The following is a 14086-nucleotide window of genomic DNA, read 5'->3' on the forward strand; positions in this document are numbered from 1 at the left end:
CTGCTGCTTCCCCTGCTTGTGCTCTCTCTGTCTCTCTCCCTCTGACAAATAAATAAAATCTTAAGGAAAGAAAAAGAAACCTTGCTTTTTTATCCCTTCATTAATCCACCTTCTATAATAGTGTTGTGTTAATATATATGTCTTCTGCTTGTATTTAGAATCACATTAGACAGTGATATAATTTTTGCATAACTGTCAAAACATAAAACTCAGAAGGAGAAGGGAAGTCTATTATATTTGCCCATATTTTGCTTATTCAGTCCTTCCTTTCCTTCCAGATATTCCAATGCTCCCCCTCCCTTTTTTTTTAAGAATTTATTTATTTATTTGACAGAGAAAGAGAGAGGGATCACAAGTAGGCAGGCAGAGAGAGGGGGAAGCAGGCTCTCTGCTGAGCAGAGAGCCTGATGTGGGACTTGATTCCAGGACCCTGAGATCATGACCTGAGCTGAAGGCAGAGGCTTAACCTGCTGAGCCACACAGGTGCCCCCAAGGTTCCTTCTTTTATTGTTTCATTTTATCCTAGAGAACTTCTCTTAAGCAGCCTTTCAGAATAGGTCTGCTGATGACAAATTCTTAGTTCACTTCATCTTCAAGTATCCTAGTTTCCTCTGTATTCCTGGAGGATAATTTCACTGGGTATAGGATTCTGAGATGATAGTTCTTTTCTTATAATACTTGAAAAATGTACTAATTTCTTCTAGACAACTTCTGTGGCTTATGATAAATCCACTGTTGCTTGAATTGCTTTGTATATGTTAATTTCTCTGTTATTGCTTTCATTTGTTTTCTTTTCCTTTGGTTTCATAAATTGGTTATGATGTATCTTGTTGATAATTTTGGATTTATTCTTTCTGGGGTTTGGTTAGCTTCTTCAGTGTTTAGATTTATTTATTTAGCCAATCTGGGAAGTTTTCAGCCATTATTTCTTCAAGTATTTTTTTTCAGCCCTACCTCATGTTTCTTTTCCTTCCAGAATTCTAATGGACAAGGTTGCTAAATCTTTTTTTTTTTTTTTTTAAGATTTTATTTATTTATTTGACAGAGAGAGATCACAAGTAGGCAGAGAGGCAGGCAGAGAGAGGGGGGGAAGCAGGCTCCCCACTGAGCAGAGAGCACAATGCAGGGCTCTATCCCAGGACCCTGAGATCATGACCTGAGCCGAAGGCAGAGGCCCAACCCACTGAGCCACCCAGGCGCCCCTGGGTTGCTAAATCTTTTGTTATGGCTTCTCAGTTCTTGGAATCTCTTTTTTTCCCTCTAGTTTTGGGGTTTTTTGTTGTTGTTGTTGTTTTTTAGTTCAATGTTCAGATTAGGTAAATTCTTTTATTTTAAATTCCAGTTAAACAGTTATTTCCTTGTGTCGTACATTCTGCTGTTGAACCTATCCTTTTTTTTTCTTTGTGTATTTTTTCTTTTTTAATTTAAACTTAGGTTAGTAAGCATATAAGTATAGTATTGGTGTCAGGAGTAGAATTTAGTGATTCATCACTTACATATCACACCGGTGCTCATCCCAGCAAGTGTCCTCTTTAATACCTATTAGCCATTTAGCCCCCCCAAGTCCCCTCACCAACAACCCAAAGGTTCTCTTAACAGTCTCTTATGGTTTGCCTCTGTTTCTGTTTTTATCTTATTTTTCCTTCTTTCCCCTATGTTCATCAGTTTTGCTTCTTAAATTACACAAATGAATGAAATCATATGACATCTGTCTTTCTCTAACTTAGTTCACTTAGCGAAATACATTCTAGCTCCATTCATCTTGTTACAAGATTTCATTCTTTTTGATGGCTGAGTAATATTCCATTTTATATATATGCATGCCACATCTTCTTTATCCGTTCATCAATCATTCAATACTGGGGCTCTTTCCATAATTTGGCCATGGTCAATAAGGCTGCTCTATTTGAGCACTTTTGTATCCTTTGGATAAATACTTAGTGGTGCAATTGCTAGGTCATAGGGTAGTTATATTTTTAGCTTTTTGAGGATGTCCATACCGTTTTCCAGAGTGACTGCACCAGCTTGCATTGCCACCAACAGTGTAAGAGGATTCACCTTTCTCTGCATCCTCACCAACATCTATTGTTTCCTGTGTTGTTTAGTTTAGCCTTTCTGATTGGTATAGGGTGGTTTCTCATTGTGGTTTTGATCTGTGGTTCCCTGATGATGTTGACCATTTTTTCATGTATCTGTTGGCCATTTATATGTCTTCTTTGGAGAAACGTCTGTTCATATCTTATACCCATTTCTTAACTGGATTATTTATATTCTGGGTGCTGATTTTGATGAGTTCTTTATAGATGCTGGATACTATCCTTTTATCTAATATATCTTTTGCAAATATCTTCTCCCAGTTTATAGACTGCCTTTTAGTTTTGTTGGCTGTTTCCTTTGCCGTGCAAAGTCTGGACCAGCACTAGAAATTTGTATCTCCCTCTCACCTTCACCTATCTTGCCCTTCTTCTCACCCCTTTTCCCTCTGGCAACCCGTCAGTTTGCTCTCTGTATTTAAAGGTTGATTCTGGTTTTTGTTTGTTTATTCATTTTCTTAAGATTCCATATATGAATGAAATCATATGGTATTTGCCTTTTTCAGTCTGACTTATTTCACTTAACATAATACCCTCCAGGTTCATCCATGTTGTCACAAATGGCAAAATCTCATCTGTTTATTTTTTGGCTGCATAATATTCCTCTGTGTGTGTGTGTGTGTGTGTGTGTGAATCTATGTATCTATCTAGCTCTGTCTCACACCTTATCCAGTCAGCTGTTGATGGACACTTCCATATCTTGCCTATTGTAAATAATGGTGCATTAAACATCGGAGTGTATGCATCTTTCCAAATTAATGTTTCTGTTTTCTTTGAGTAAATAACTAATAGTGGGATTACTGGATTGTATGGTATTTCTTTTACAATTTTTTGAGAAGCCTCCGTACTGTTTCCACAATGGTTATACCGATTTACATTCCTACCAATAGTGTCTGAGACTTCCTTTTTTGGATTTAAGGTTTATTGACCATATATTTAAATTAGATTACATTTCTTTTTTTTTTTTCCATTTTTTTTCCATTAGATTACATTTCTTATGCCGCTTACTACCCAATCCTTGTGCCTTTTGCTACCCATAAAATCTCAGTGTATCTCTCATTTTATTTTCTTAATTATTATTTTTTTAGAGAGGAGTGGGGGAGGGGCATAGGATGAAAGAGAATCTCAAGCAGGCTCCACACTGGGTGTGGATCTCACAACCCTGAGATCATGACCTGGGCCAAGATCAAGAGTTGGACACTTAACTGACTGAAACACCCAGGCATCCCTATCTCTCTAATTTTAATATGATGAAATTCTAAATCAAATAGTTGTTACCCATATTTAAGTTTCCTCTAAGTCTGGCTCATGCACTCTCATCTGTAGCAGTGTAAAATGGTTTTCTTTTATTTAGTTCTTAAAATATATGTGGAATATCATGCAAGCCTATATAATTTTAGAAGTATTTATATGCCAGTATTCCTGTTTTGCCCATTGTCTTGTTTTAGTTTATTCACTGTTAGAATAATCCATGATTTTAAATTTTTTTAAAAATTTTATTTGAGAGAGAGAGAGCACAAGCAGGAGGGGGAAAAGGGAGAGGGAGAAGTAGACTCCCCACTGAGCAGGGAGCCCAATATGGGGCTCGATCCCAGGACCCCAGAATTATGACATGAGCAGAAGGCAGATGCTTAACCAACTGAGCCATCCAGGTGCCCCAGAATTATCCATGATTCTAACCCAGTGTTTTCTTCTGCAGTTGTTGAAAGTTATTAAAATCACTGTGATGGTTATGATCATAGTGAGCTATAAAGCAGTGAGGCCATAGATAATCACTTTATAAACTAACACTGTAAGTTATACCCAACAATCCATTTGTCAGTAATGGTGGAGGAATGAAGAACCTATAGTATCTACTTTTCTGTTCCTTTAATTTCTTTGTGCCAGAAATATATCATGATCCTATGTTATTAAACATTTTCAAATTGAATCTTGTGTCAATTCTCCTATTTTTTTCTTAGAAAATTACATTTCCAATTTCTTAATTCTTGTAGACTGCTCATTTCTTTTAGAAAAAGTCATGAATAACTTCAAAAAGTTGATTATAAAATTACTTCTTTTTAATCTTGTATATTTCTAACCCATTCTTTAATTAGAAAAAAAGTTGACTTATTTTTAGTTTCTATATTTGATTGTAGTATTTGAAATACATCATGGACATAAATATATATACTAAGATGGTACATATTTTTAACAGCATTCTACCATGACATCAACATTGAGGAGATTGGGTGAAGATATATTCAAAGGAGTAGTAACTAAGGGAATTCAAGATAATTCTTTAGAACATTCAGTGGAGAATAAACCAAAGACAGCTGCTTTCTTTAAGAGCTCCAATTTACCATTGAGATTTTTATCAACTTTAATTGTTCTTAGAACAGTCACCCAAGGTAAGCTTTCACTTGTGCTTTGCATAATTTTTCATAAAGAGAAGAGAATACTACATAATGAAGTAATTCTTGCGTAGTCAAATATGTTTTCCATTTTAAGAATAAGATTCTATAATGGTGGCACATTACAATGAACTACTTTTTTTTTTTTTAAAGATTTTTATTTATTTATTGGACAGAGAGAAATCATAAGTAGGCAGAGAGGCAGGCAGAGAGAGAGAGGGAAGCAGGCTCCCAGCTGAGCAGAGAGCCCGATGCGGGACTCGATCCCAGGACTCTGGGATCATGACCTGAGCCGAAGGCAGCGGCTTAACCCACTGAGCCACCCAGGCGCCCCTACAATGAACTACTTTTATTTGCTGAATGTGAGAAAGAGTAGTCAGTCGTATTGTTGCCTCCTCCCAGGAGACTTTATTGATTCTCTTAGATCATATTTCCACAGTAACCTATGGTTCCTATTATCATTGCATATACCATATAGTATTGAAATTCCTAGTTCATTATTTTTACTGGACCAGGTGTTGGCAAACTGTAGCCCATTGACCAGGTCTGGCCCACAACCTATTTTATAAATAAAGTTTTATTTAAACACATGAATGCTTATTTTTTACCTATTGTCTAGAAACTGTTTTCACCTTACAACAGAGCTGAATAGTTGGCAACAGAGACTATATGGCCCCCTAGAAGCCTATATTGTTATGTGGCCTTTTATGAAAACTTTTATCAGTCCCTACACTGGTTTGTAAGTTGACTAAAGAAAAATATTGCCTTGTTTACTATTGTATCCCCCTGCAACTAGCATAGTGCTTAATGTATAATAATAGTGAATAAGGAAATGAATGAATGAAGAATAATGTTTCAGTCAAAGTAGACCATTTTTAATACAGTTTTGGTATATAGCTATGAGTTCTGTTTTTGGATTACTAAGTGGAATTTTTGTTAAAGTCATACCAATATAGTGAAACATTAAATTTGTCATCTTTTTAGCTTTTCAGTTTGTTAAGTTATATAACTCAGTCTGTTTGGAATTTTTTTAGTGGGAAATGGCAAAAATTTAATTTTACTACTTTCTCTGCAGTGTGTACTGTTCAGTTACACCTGATTATGGAATTTTACAACATCAATAACGAAAAATGAAAAATGAAACTGTAATTTGTCTTAGTTTTTCCTTACATTTATGGTTCTCATAGTTAAACAGATTGAGTGGTAACTGTTTGAAACATCATTTATGAGAAGTGTGTATTAGTCCAAAATAAAGTTGACCACATATCAGCATGCATCATAACATCATTTGATAAAATATAATTTGTGTTACTGATAAAACTAGTGCAATAGAGATATAAAATAAGAGAGGGAATTAGGTGCTCTCTGTCACCACTTTTGTGCAGTACAGTATTAGACATGCTGACCAATTTCAATAAGCCATTAATAAAAAGAAAGATGAGTATTGGAAATACAGGAAACTCTTCATTGGATACTCTGTATAAAGTGAGGACATTTGGGGCGCCTGGGTGGCTCAGTGGGCTGAGCCTCTGCCTTTGGCTCGGGTCATGATTTCGGGGTCCTGGGATCGAGCCCCGCATTGGGCTCTCTGCTCAGCGAGGAGCCTGCTTCCTCCTCTCTCTCTGCCTGCCTCTCTGTCTACTTGTGATCTCTGTCAAATAAATAAAATTTAAAAAAAAATAAAGTGAGGACATTTAATGAAACTAGCTCAGAAATTTATTGAATATAATGTGCTGTGTTCTGGATATTTGTGACCCCACAAGATTCATATGGTGAAATGCTAACCCCCAAAGATGATGATGTTAGTAATTGGGGCCTTTAGGAGGGCTTAGATCATGAGGGCGCAGCCCTCATGAATGGGATTAGTGTTCCCTATAAAAGAATCTCCACTGAGGTCTCTAGCCCTCATACCCTGTGAGGACACATTGAGAATGAAGTTTCAGGTTGTGAACCAGGAAGTGGGTCTTCACCATGCTGGCGACCATACTTGGACTTCTCCACTTCCAGAACTGTGAGCAGTAAAATTCCTGTTGTGTATAAACTACACAATCTCTGGTATTTATTATAGCAGTCTGATAGAATTTGTGTTTCAGAAAACGAGCTTCAAAGGAAATTCACAAAGTCTGTTTACTTTCAATACTATCATTACCATCTAGACTACCTAACACTGTATAGTATGCCTACTATGAATATCACTAACAAACAGCAATAACATATTAAAAAAAAATCTTGTTAATATAAAAAAACAGAAAGTATAAAGTTTGTATATAAATCTAATTTGGTGTTTGTAAACTTCATCTTTTGTGAAATATAATAGGTATAAATAAAGATATGGGTGGGGCACCTGGGTGGCTCAGTCGCTAGAGCATCTGACTCTTGGTTTCCGCTCAGGTCATGATCCCAGGGTTGTGGGATTGAGCCCTGAATAGGAAGCTTAGCAGGGAGTCTGCTTGAGATCTCCCTCTCTCCCCCACACTTCTCTCTAGAGAATGCACACATTCTCTCTCTAAAAATAAGTAAAGTCTTTATAAAAAAGATACGGGCAAGTAGTGGATGAGTGGACAGGGTAATGAAGATTATTGCTAGGTGCCTAGGTGGCTTAGTTGATTAAGCGTCTGCCTTCAGCTCAGGTCATGATCCCAGGATCCTGGTATTGAGTCCCAGATTGGACTCCCTGCTCACTGGGGAGCCTGATTCCCCTTCAGCCCTTCTCCCTGCTCATATTCTCTCTCTCTTGATCTCTGTCTCTCAAATGAATAAATAAAAAACCTTGAAAAGATTTTTTAAAAGATTATTGCTGGCATTAAATGGCAGAAATAAAGGACTTTTTCTTTTAGGGTAGGGAAGGGGTGGAAGGAAAGAGAGAATTTCAAGCAGGCTACACACCTAGCACAGAGCCTGATTCAAGGCTTGATCTTACAACCCTGAGATCATGACCTGCCCAAACCTGGGGCAGGAAACACATCCAGGTCCAGGAAATACAGAGAACCCCAAATAAGATGAAACCAAAGAGGTTCACACTGAGAAGCATAATAATTAAAATGTCAAAAATTAGAGGATCTGGGGTGCCTGGGTGGCTCAGTGGGTTAAAAAACCTCTGCCTTCGGCTTGGGTCATGATCCTAGGGTCCTGGGATCGAGCCCCACATCGGGCTCTTTGCTCCGAGGGGAGCCTGCTTTCTTCTCTCTGCCTGCCTCTCTGCCTGCTTGTGATCTCTGTCTGTCAAAAAAAAAAAAAAAAAAAATTAGAGGATCTGCTAGGAAGATGGTAGAGGGAGTAAGCTTGCCTTGTTGCATGGATACAACTAGATATACTCACAGTAGCATAAGTAACCCATGAAACGATCTGAAGACTGGCAGAACAAATTCCACGAACTAATGGTAAATAAGAGGCCACATCAAAGAAGGTAGGAAGGACAAAGACAGTGTCTGGGAGTGAAACAGACTGTGGCTGTCCATGGTAGGGAGAGATCCAGTGGTGCAGGGAAGACTTTCACACTGGGGAACCCACAAATGGGAAGGATGGATTCGCATAAGAATGGGAATTCAGGAGAGGGGCCAAACTTCATGAGTTCTTACAACCAGTGAGAATGTGTGGAATTTTCAAAATTGGGGTTCTGGGGGAGCCCCGACCGTGTTTGAAAGTGGAATCCCTACCCTTAAAGTGACAGCAGGACATACAGCATACATGCAGATACAGCATAGAGCCATCAGTTTGAAAAACTCTGGGGGTAGATGGGAGGGAGAGTGATTTGCTCATCTTAGAGTATGGCTTGGAGAGACAGGGATCAGGGGGAGAGCTTTCTAGGAGCAAAGGAGCTGGCAGGCACCATTTATTTCCCTCTCCTGCATAAACAACAGCCAACATAGCACCGACACTCATTACTCAACTTGCTTACAACGAAGTCCCTAACCCTATGTTTTGGCAGTTCTACCATTCCCAGTCACACTTGCCTTAGTTCTGGCATTGCATGCCCTTTCCTCAAAAGACTAGAGCAAACCCTGCCAACACATCTCCCAACCTGCACATTTGCAGGACCTCAGTTCCAGTGGTGGCAGGGGCAAGTCTCATTTCTTGGGCAGACCCCTGCATACCTTGTTAAAACACTCCCCACCCCTGCTGGGACCAAACACTAGCCATAATTGACAGAGAACCTTTGCAGACAACTGGACTGAATTGGGAGCAGGGAAGAGGTTAACAACAGCAGAGCACATGCAGTATACATGGAAGACCCGCCCTAGTGCCAGGCCCTGGGGAGCAGGGGACATGGCTCTGCAGGGCATTGTAGGACCTCTTCTGTATAAGACCATTATCATTAAGAGCAAGAGAAGTAGCTGACTGTCCTAACACAAAGAAATAGATGCAGAGAGTCAGACAAAATGCACAGAGAATATATCTCAAATGAAAGAAGAGGACTAAGCCAAGTGAAATGGAAATAAGTAATATGTCTGACAGAGTATTTAAAGTAATGTTCATAAAGATACTCACTGAACTTGAGAGTGGAGGTAAAAACAAACAAAAAGATGTAAGAGGGAGGACATCATTGTGACTCTTAACAGATAAAAATGAACCAGTCAGAGGTCAAAAACACCATTTAGAATCAGCGGAAGGTAAAGTTAAGAAAACAGTCCCATTTTTAATTGCACCAAAAACAATAAAATAACTAGGAATAAAGTTAAAGTGAAAGACCTGTACTCTGAAAAGATTGCAAACTCGACCACAAGTTTGTTATCAAAACAGAGTGGTATTGGCACAAAAATTGACACACAGATCAACAGAATAGAATACCGATCCCAGAAATAAACCCACTTTTACCTAATCTGTGACAAAGGAGGCAAGAATATACAATGGTGGAAAAGAGTCTCTTCAATGAATGGTACTGGAAAAACTGAACCACTTTACTATACCATATAAAAAAATAAATTTAGAATGTATTAAAGACCTAAATGTAAGACCTGAAGTCATAAAACTAAAAGAAAGCATAAAACTAAAAGAAAGAAAAAACTCGACATTGGTGTGAGCAAAATGTTTTGGGGTCTGCCTCCTCAGGCTAGGGCAGCAAAAGCAAAAATGAACAATTGAGACTACATCAAACTGAAATGCCTTTGCATGGTGAAGGAAAACATCCACAGAATGAAAAGACAACCTTCTGAATTGGAGAAGATATCTGCAAATGATATATCTGATATGGGATTAATTTCCAAAATATGTATAGGACTTAATACAACTCAACACCAAAAAGAAAATTGGATTAGAAAGTGGGCAGAGAATATGAACAGACATTTCTCCAAAGAAGACATGTAGGTGGTCAACATAACTAATCATCAGGGAAATGCAAATCAAAACCACAGTGAGATAATACCTCACATCAGGTTATCAAAAAAACAAAAAATTCCACTACTAGGTACTTACCTGAAAAAACAATAGTAGTTTGAAAATGTATATGCACCCCTGTTGTTTACTCACTGTAGCATTATTTACAATAACCAAGATAAGGAATGAAGTGTCCATTGTTATGTGAATAGATAAGAAGGATGTGATGCATACACACACACATACACACACACACACACACACACACACACACGAAGGAAGGAAAGAATATCACTCAGCCATTAAAAAAAAAGGCAATGACATCTAGGACACCTGGGTCACTCAGTTAAGTATCAGATCTCAAGGTTTTGAGTCAAAACACACACTAGGCCTGGAGATGAAGCCTACTTGAATGAATGAATGAATGAAGTCAGATGTAAAGTATAGCATAGGGAATATAGTCTGTAATATTGTAGTAACTATGTATCTAAATGTATTAGATGGTATCTAAATGTATTGTCGAGCATTTTGTAGTGTATTTAAATGTCAAATAACTATTTTGTACACCTATAACTATTGGAACATAATACGTCAACTATATTTTAGTTTAAAAAAAATAAAATTTTAAAGTTAAAATGAAACAATCATGATATGTAATAATAATAATGGGTAATTTTAAAACACCAAAATACGGCAATAGGCATAGTAGGTTCAGAAATGACAGTTTGCACTTTATATATGCATATTGAATTAGTGAATTTGGTTCCTTCCTTGGGCAAGTCATTTTTTTTTTAAGATTTTAATTTATTTACTTGACAGAGATCACAAGTAGGCAGAGAGGCAGGCAGAGAGATGGGGGAAGCAGGCTCCCTGCTGAGCAAGAGCCCAATGTGGGGCTCAATCCCAGGACCGTGAGATCATGACCTGAGCTGAAGGCAGTGGCTTAACCCACTGAGCCACCCAGGTGTCCCTGCAAGTCACTTTTTTAAGAGAGTGGAAAGAATTATAAGGTACCTACTTTCAAAGTCCTTAGAGTCTGGTGGGTAAGTAGATTGTAAATATTTCTTTCTGCTTCATCGTATAATTATCCACACAGAAGTTTAAATAATGTGTTTCTGGTTAGAGAGATGATAAGGGGCACCTGAGTGGCTTAGTTAAGTGTCTGCCTTCAACTCAGGTCATGATGCCAGGGTCCTGGAATCGAGACCCCTGTCAGGCTCCCTGCTCAGTGGAGAGCCTACTTCTCTCTCTCTCCCTCTGCCTTCCACTCTGCCTACTTGTGCTCTCTCTCTGTCAAATAAAGAAATTTAAAAAAAAAAGCGAAAGAGATGATAAATTAGTTCTGATGGTATGATTTAGGGGATCAGGAGAGGATTTAGTATTAAGGAGTTAGCATTTGAGCTGGACTGTCAGGAATGTGTAGGATTTCATAGGCAGAAAATAAAGTCATTCCTGAGGAAACAGTATGAACTAATGTTTGGAATTGTGGAAGAGCATGGCATGCAAGAAGACCAGTGAGTAATTCAACAGGAAAACATGTGGTGGGATCACAGCTGCTCCTCAAATGGTGTTAATCAACTTCTCAAAGCACAGCATTACTTTTGATTTATCTTTGTTTAAAAACATACAAATTATATCATAACATTTTTTTTCTAAAGATTATTTTATTTGAGAGAGAGCGCACGCATGCAAGCTGGGGAGGCAGGTAGAGGAAGACTCCCTGCTGAGATTGGGGCCTGAATAGGGCTCCATCTCACCACCCTGAGATCATGACCTGAGCTGAAATCAAGAGTTGGGTGCTTAACTGACTGAGCCACCTAGGTGCCTCATCATACCATGTTTTTCTTCAGCTTAACTGTTTTCAGTTGATAGTGTGTTTGCAGTTCATTTTATACTGAAAATATATAGTGAATTTTTTAAGCTTTTGGTGATAATTGGTAATAAAATTTCTAACCAGAATTAATATTATGTTATCTCTTGCCTATCCTACTCACTTCATAACCGTCTTGTTTGATTTTTGTTATGAAGTTTGTCCAATTTCAAAGCAAATAACTTCTGAAGTAAATAACTTCTGAGAAGTGTGTATATTTTTGAGTATAGTCATAACTTTTGTATGTAAAATGGAAGTTGAAAAATTAGACTGGGTAGCTCTGTGGGTTAAAGCTTCTGCCTTCGGCTCAGGTCAGGATCCCAGGGTGCTGGGATCGAGCTCCGCATTGGGCTCTCTGCTCGGCGGGGACCCTGCTTCCTCCTCTCTCTCTGCCTACTTGTTATCTCTCTCTGTCAAATAAATAAATAAAAATCTTAAAAAAAAAGAAAAATTAGACTAAATTCCCCATTAATTTAAGAAACTCTAAAAAACCTGTAAGTTTATTATTTTTCATCTAAATACATGACCACACAATTGATACTCTTCCTGTAGTTTGAAAAATTATTTGGGTGTTTTTTTTAATTGTAAAATGGTTTTAGAAGTTTTTAAAAGAAATAAATGAGAAACTACTCAGAATTCATTTAGAAATATACCTTAAAACTATTTTTAAAAACCTTATAGGGGATTCCAGAGGTATTTGTATATAAATTGGATTGAAAAGAATCTCTTAGGTTTAGGGGTGCCTGGGTGGTTCATTTGGTTGAGTGTCTGGCTCCTGGTTTTGGCTCAGGTCATAATCTCAGGGTCATGGGATGGCGCCCTGTCAGGTGTCAGGTGTCAGCGGGTAGTCTGAGAGTCTCCCTCTCTACCCCTCGCCCTGCTTTCTCACTCTCTCTCTCTAAAAATAAATAAATAAGTCTTAGAAAAGAAAAGAATCTGTTAGGTCTAATTTGGCCTCAGACAAACTTTGAGAGCTGGAGTCAAAATTTAAAAATTAGTTAAATCATTACCAAGCAGGCAGAATGAGTATGATTCACTGAAAATAAGTCAGGTATGTTCTTAAAAATCTAAACAATGGGGAGGTGAACCATGAGAGGCTATGGACTCTGAAAAACAATGTGAGGGGTTTGAAGTGGCAGGGGGGTGGGAGGTTGGGGTACCGGGTGGTGGGTATTATGGAGGGCACGGATTGCATGGAGCACTGGGTGTGGTGAAAAAAATGAATACTGTTTTTCTGAAAATAAATTAATTTATTAAAAAGAAACCTAAAATGTCTTTTTATTTATTTATTTGACAGAGAGAGATCACAAGTAGGCAGAGAGGCAGGCAGAGAGAGAGGAGGAAGCAGGCTCCCCACTGAGCAGAGAGCCCGATGCGGGACTCGATCCCAGGACCCCGAGTCCATGACCCGAGCCGAAGGCAGCGGCTCAACCCACTGAGCCACCCAGGCGCCCCCTAAAATGTCTTTAAAATAAGCTACATATTGTCTTAAGGTATATAAAAATTACCACCCATGATTCTCTCCTAATTTTGGTTAACAAAGCACATAAAACAATAATATGGTTCTCTAAAGTTGTAAAACAATCTCTAGTTTGCCATTTATGACTAACACATCTGTGATTAGTTTTCATTCAGTTCACTGTTGTGGTCTTTAGTTAAAAATGTTTGAGAAATTTGGGAATAACTAAAGTTTAATAACGCCATACTTTAATTGCATTACTAGTGGGCTTTATGAAACTATAGAATTAGAATACACTATATGCAGCATTTCCCAAACTTAAACTTCCAGATCTTTTTAGCACTAATTTTCTGAGGGGAATAATTTGGGAAATGCTATCTTACAGTTTATGGAGCGCCATTGTAATACCTTATGAAGGTTCATATTACTCTGAGGAACACTTTCAGGGAGAGAAGATTAATGTTAGAAAAGGTGAGTGACTGAAAGGTGAAATTCACATTGGTATTCAGTTCTAGAGCTGATGAACTGATTCCTTCCGGACCTTGTGATTTCTGCCTTCATTGTAAGGTGCTCTAGAGGTTCAGTAGTTTGAAAGGCAGCTTGTGGATCTCAGTTTATATAATCTTGGGGTAGAGCAAAATAAGCCAAGTAAAAGAACCAGAAAAGGAAAAAGACATCTATTAACTACAGTTAGGAAAAATAATTATAAGTATAGAGAAAAATAAAAGATACACTGTCTTATGTGCTGCAGCAAATTTGGGAGAACTAAAAATTTACACAAAAATCTTAAACCAGAGTAATAGACTTAACTCCGGTAACAAGACTTCCTATTTATAAAAGAAAGTTATCCATTATAAGATTGATTAAATTTAGTATAAAAAGTAAAGAGAAAATAGTTAAATGTGTTTGGTAATACACATAATATTAAAAACTTAATAACCCAAATATATGTAAGATA

At 37.8% G+C, this 14086-nt stretch overlaps 1 protein-coding gene across 6 annotated transcripts in view; it reads left to right on the plus strand.

Annotated features, from left to right (window-relative positions):
- CCDC138 (coiled-coil domain containing 138) overlaps nucleotides 1–14086 on the plus strand; it is a 129753-nt gene that overhangs the window by 73580 nt on the left and 42087 nt on the right. For all 6 annotated transcript variants that reach the window (XM_044263799.1, XM_044263802.1, XM_044263801.1 and 3 more), the window contains one exon: nucleotides 4291–4483. In XM_044263799.1, coding sequence (XP_044119734.1) covers nucleotides 4291–4483 — 193 coding nt within the window. The remainder of the gene's footprint in view (nucleotides 1–4290; nucleotides 4484–14086) is intronic.

This window comes from Neovison vison, chromosome 8 (assembly GCF_020171115.1).
Source record: "Neovison vison isolate M4711 chromosome 8, ASM_NN_V1, whole genome shotgun sequence".
NCBI classification, from domain to species: Eukaryota; Metazoa; Chordata; class Mammalia; order Carnivora; family Mustelidae; genus Neogale; species Neogale vison.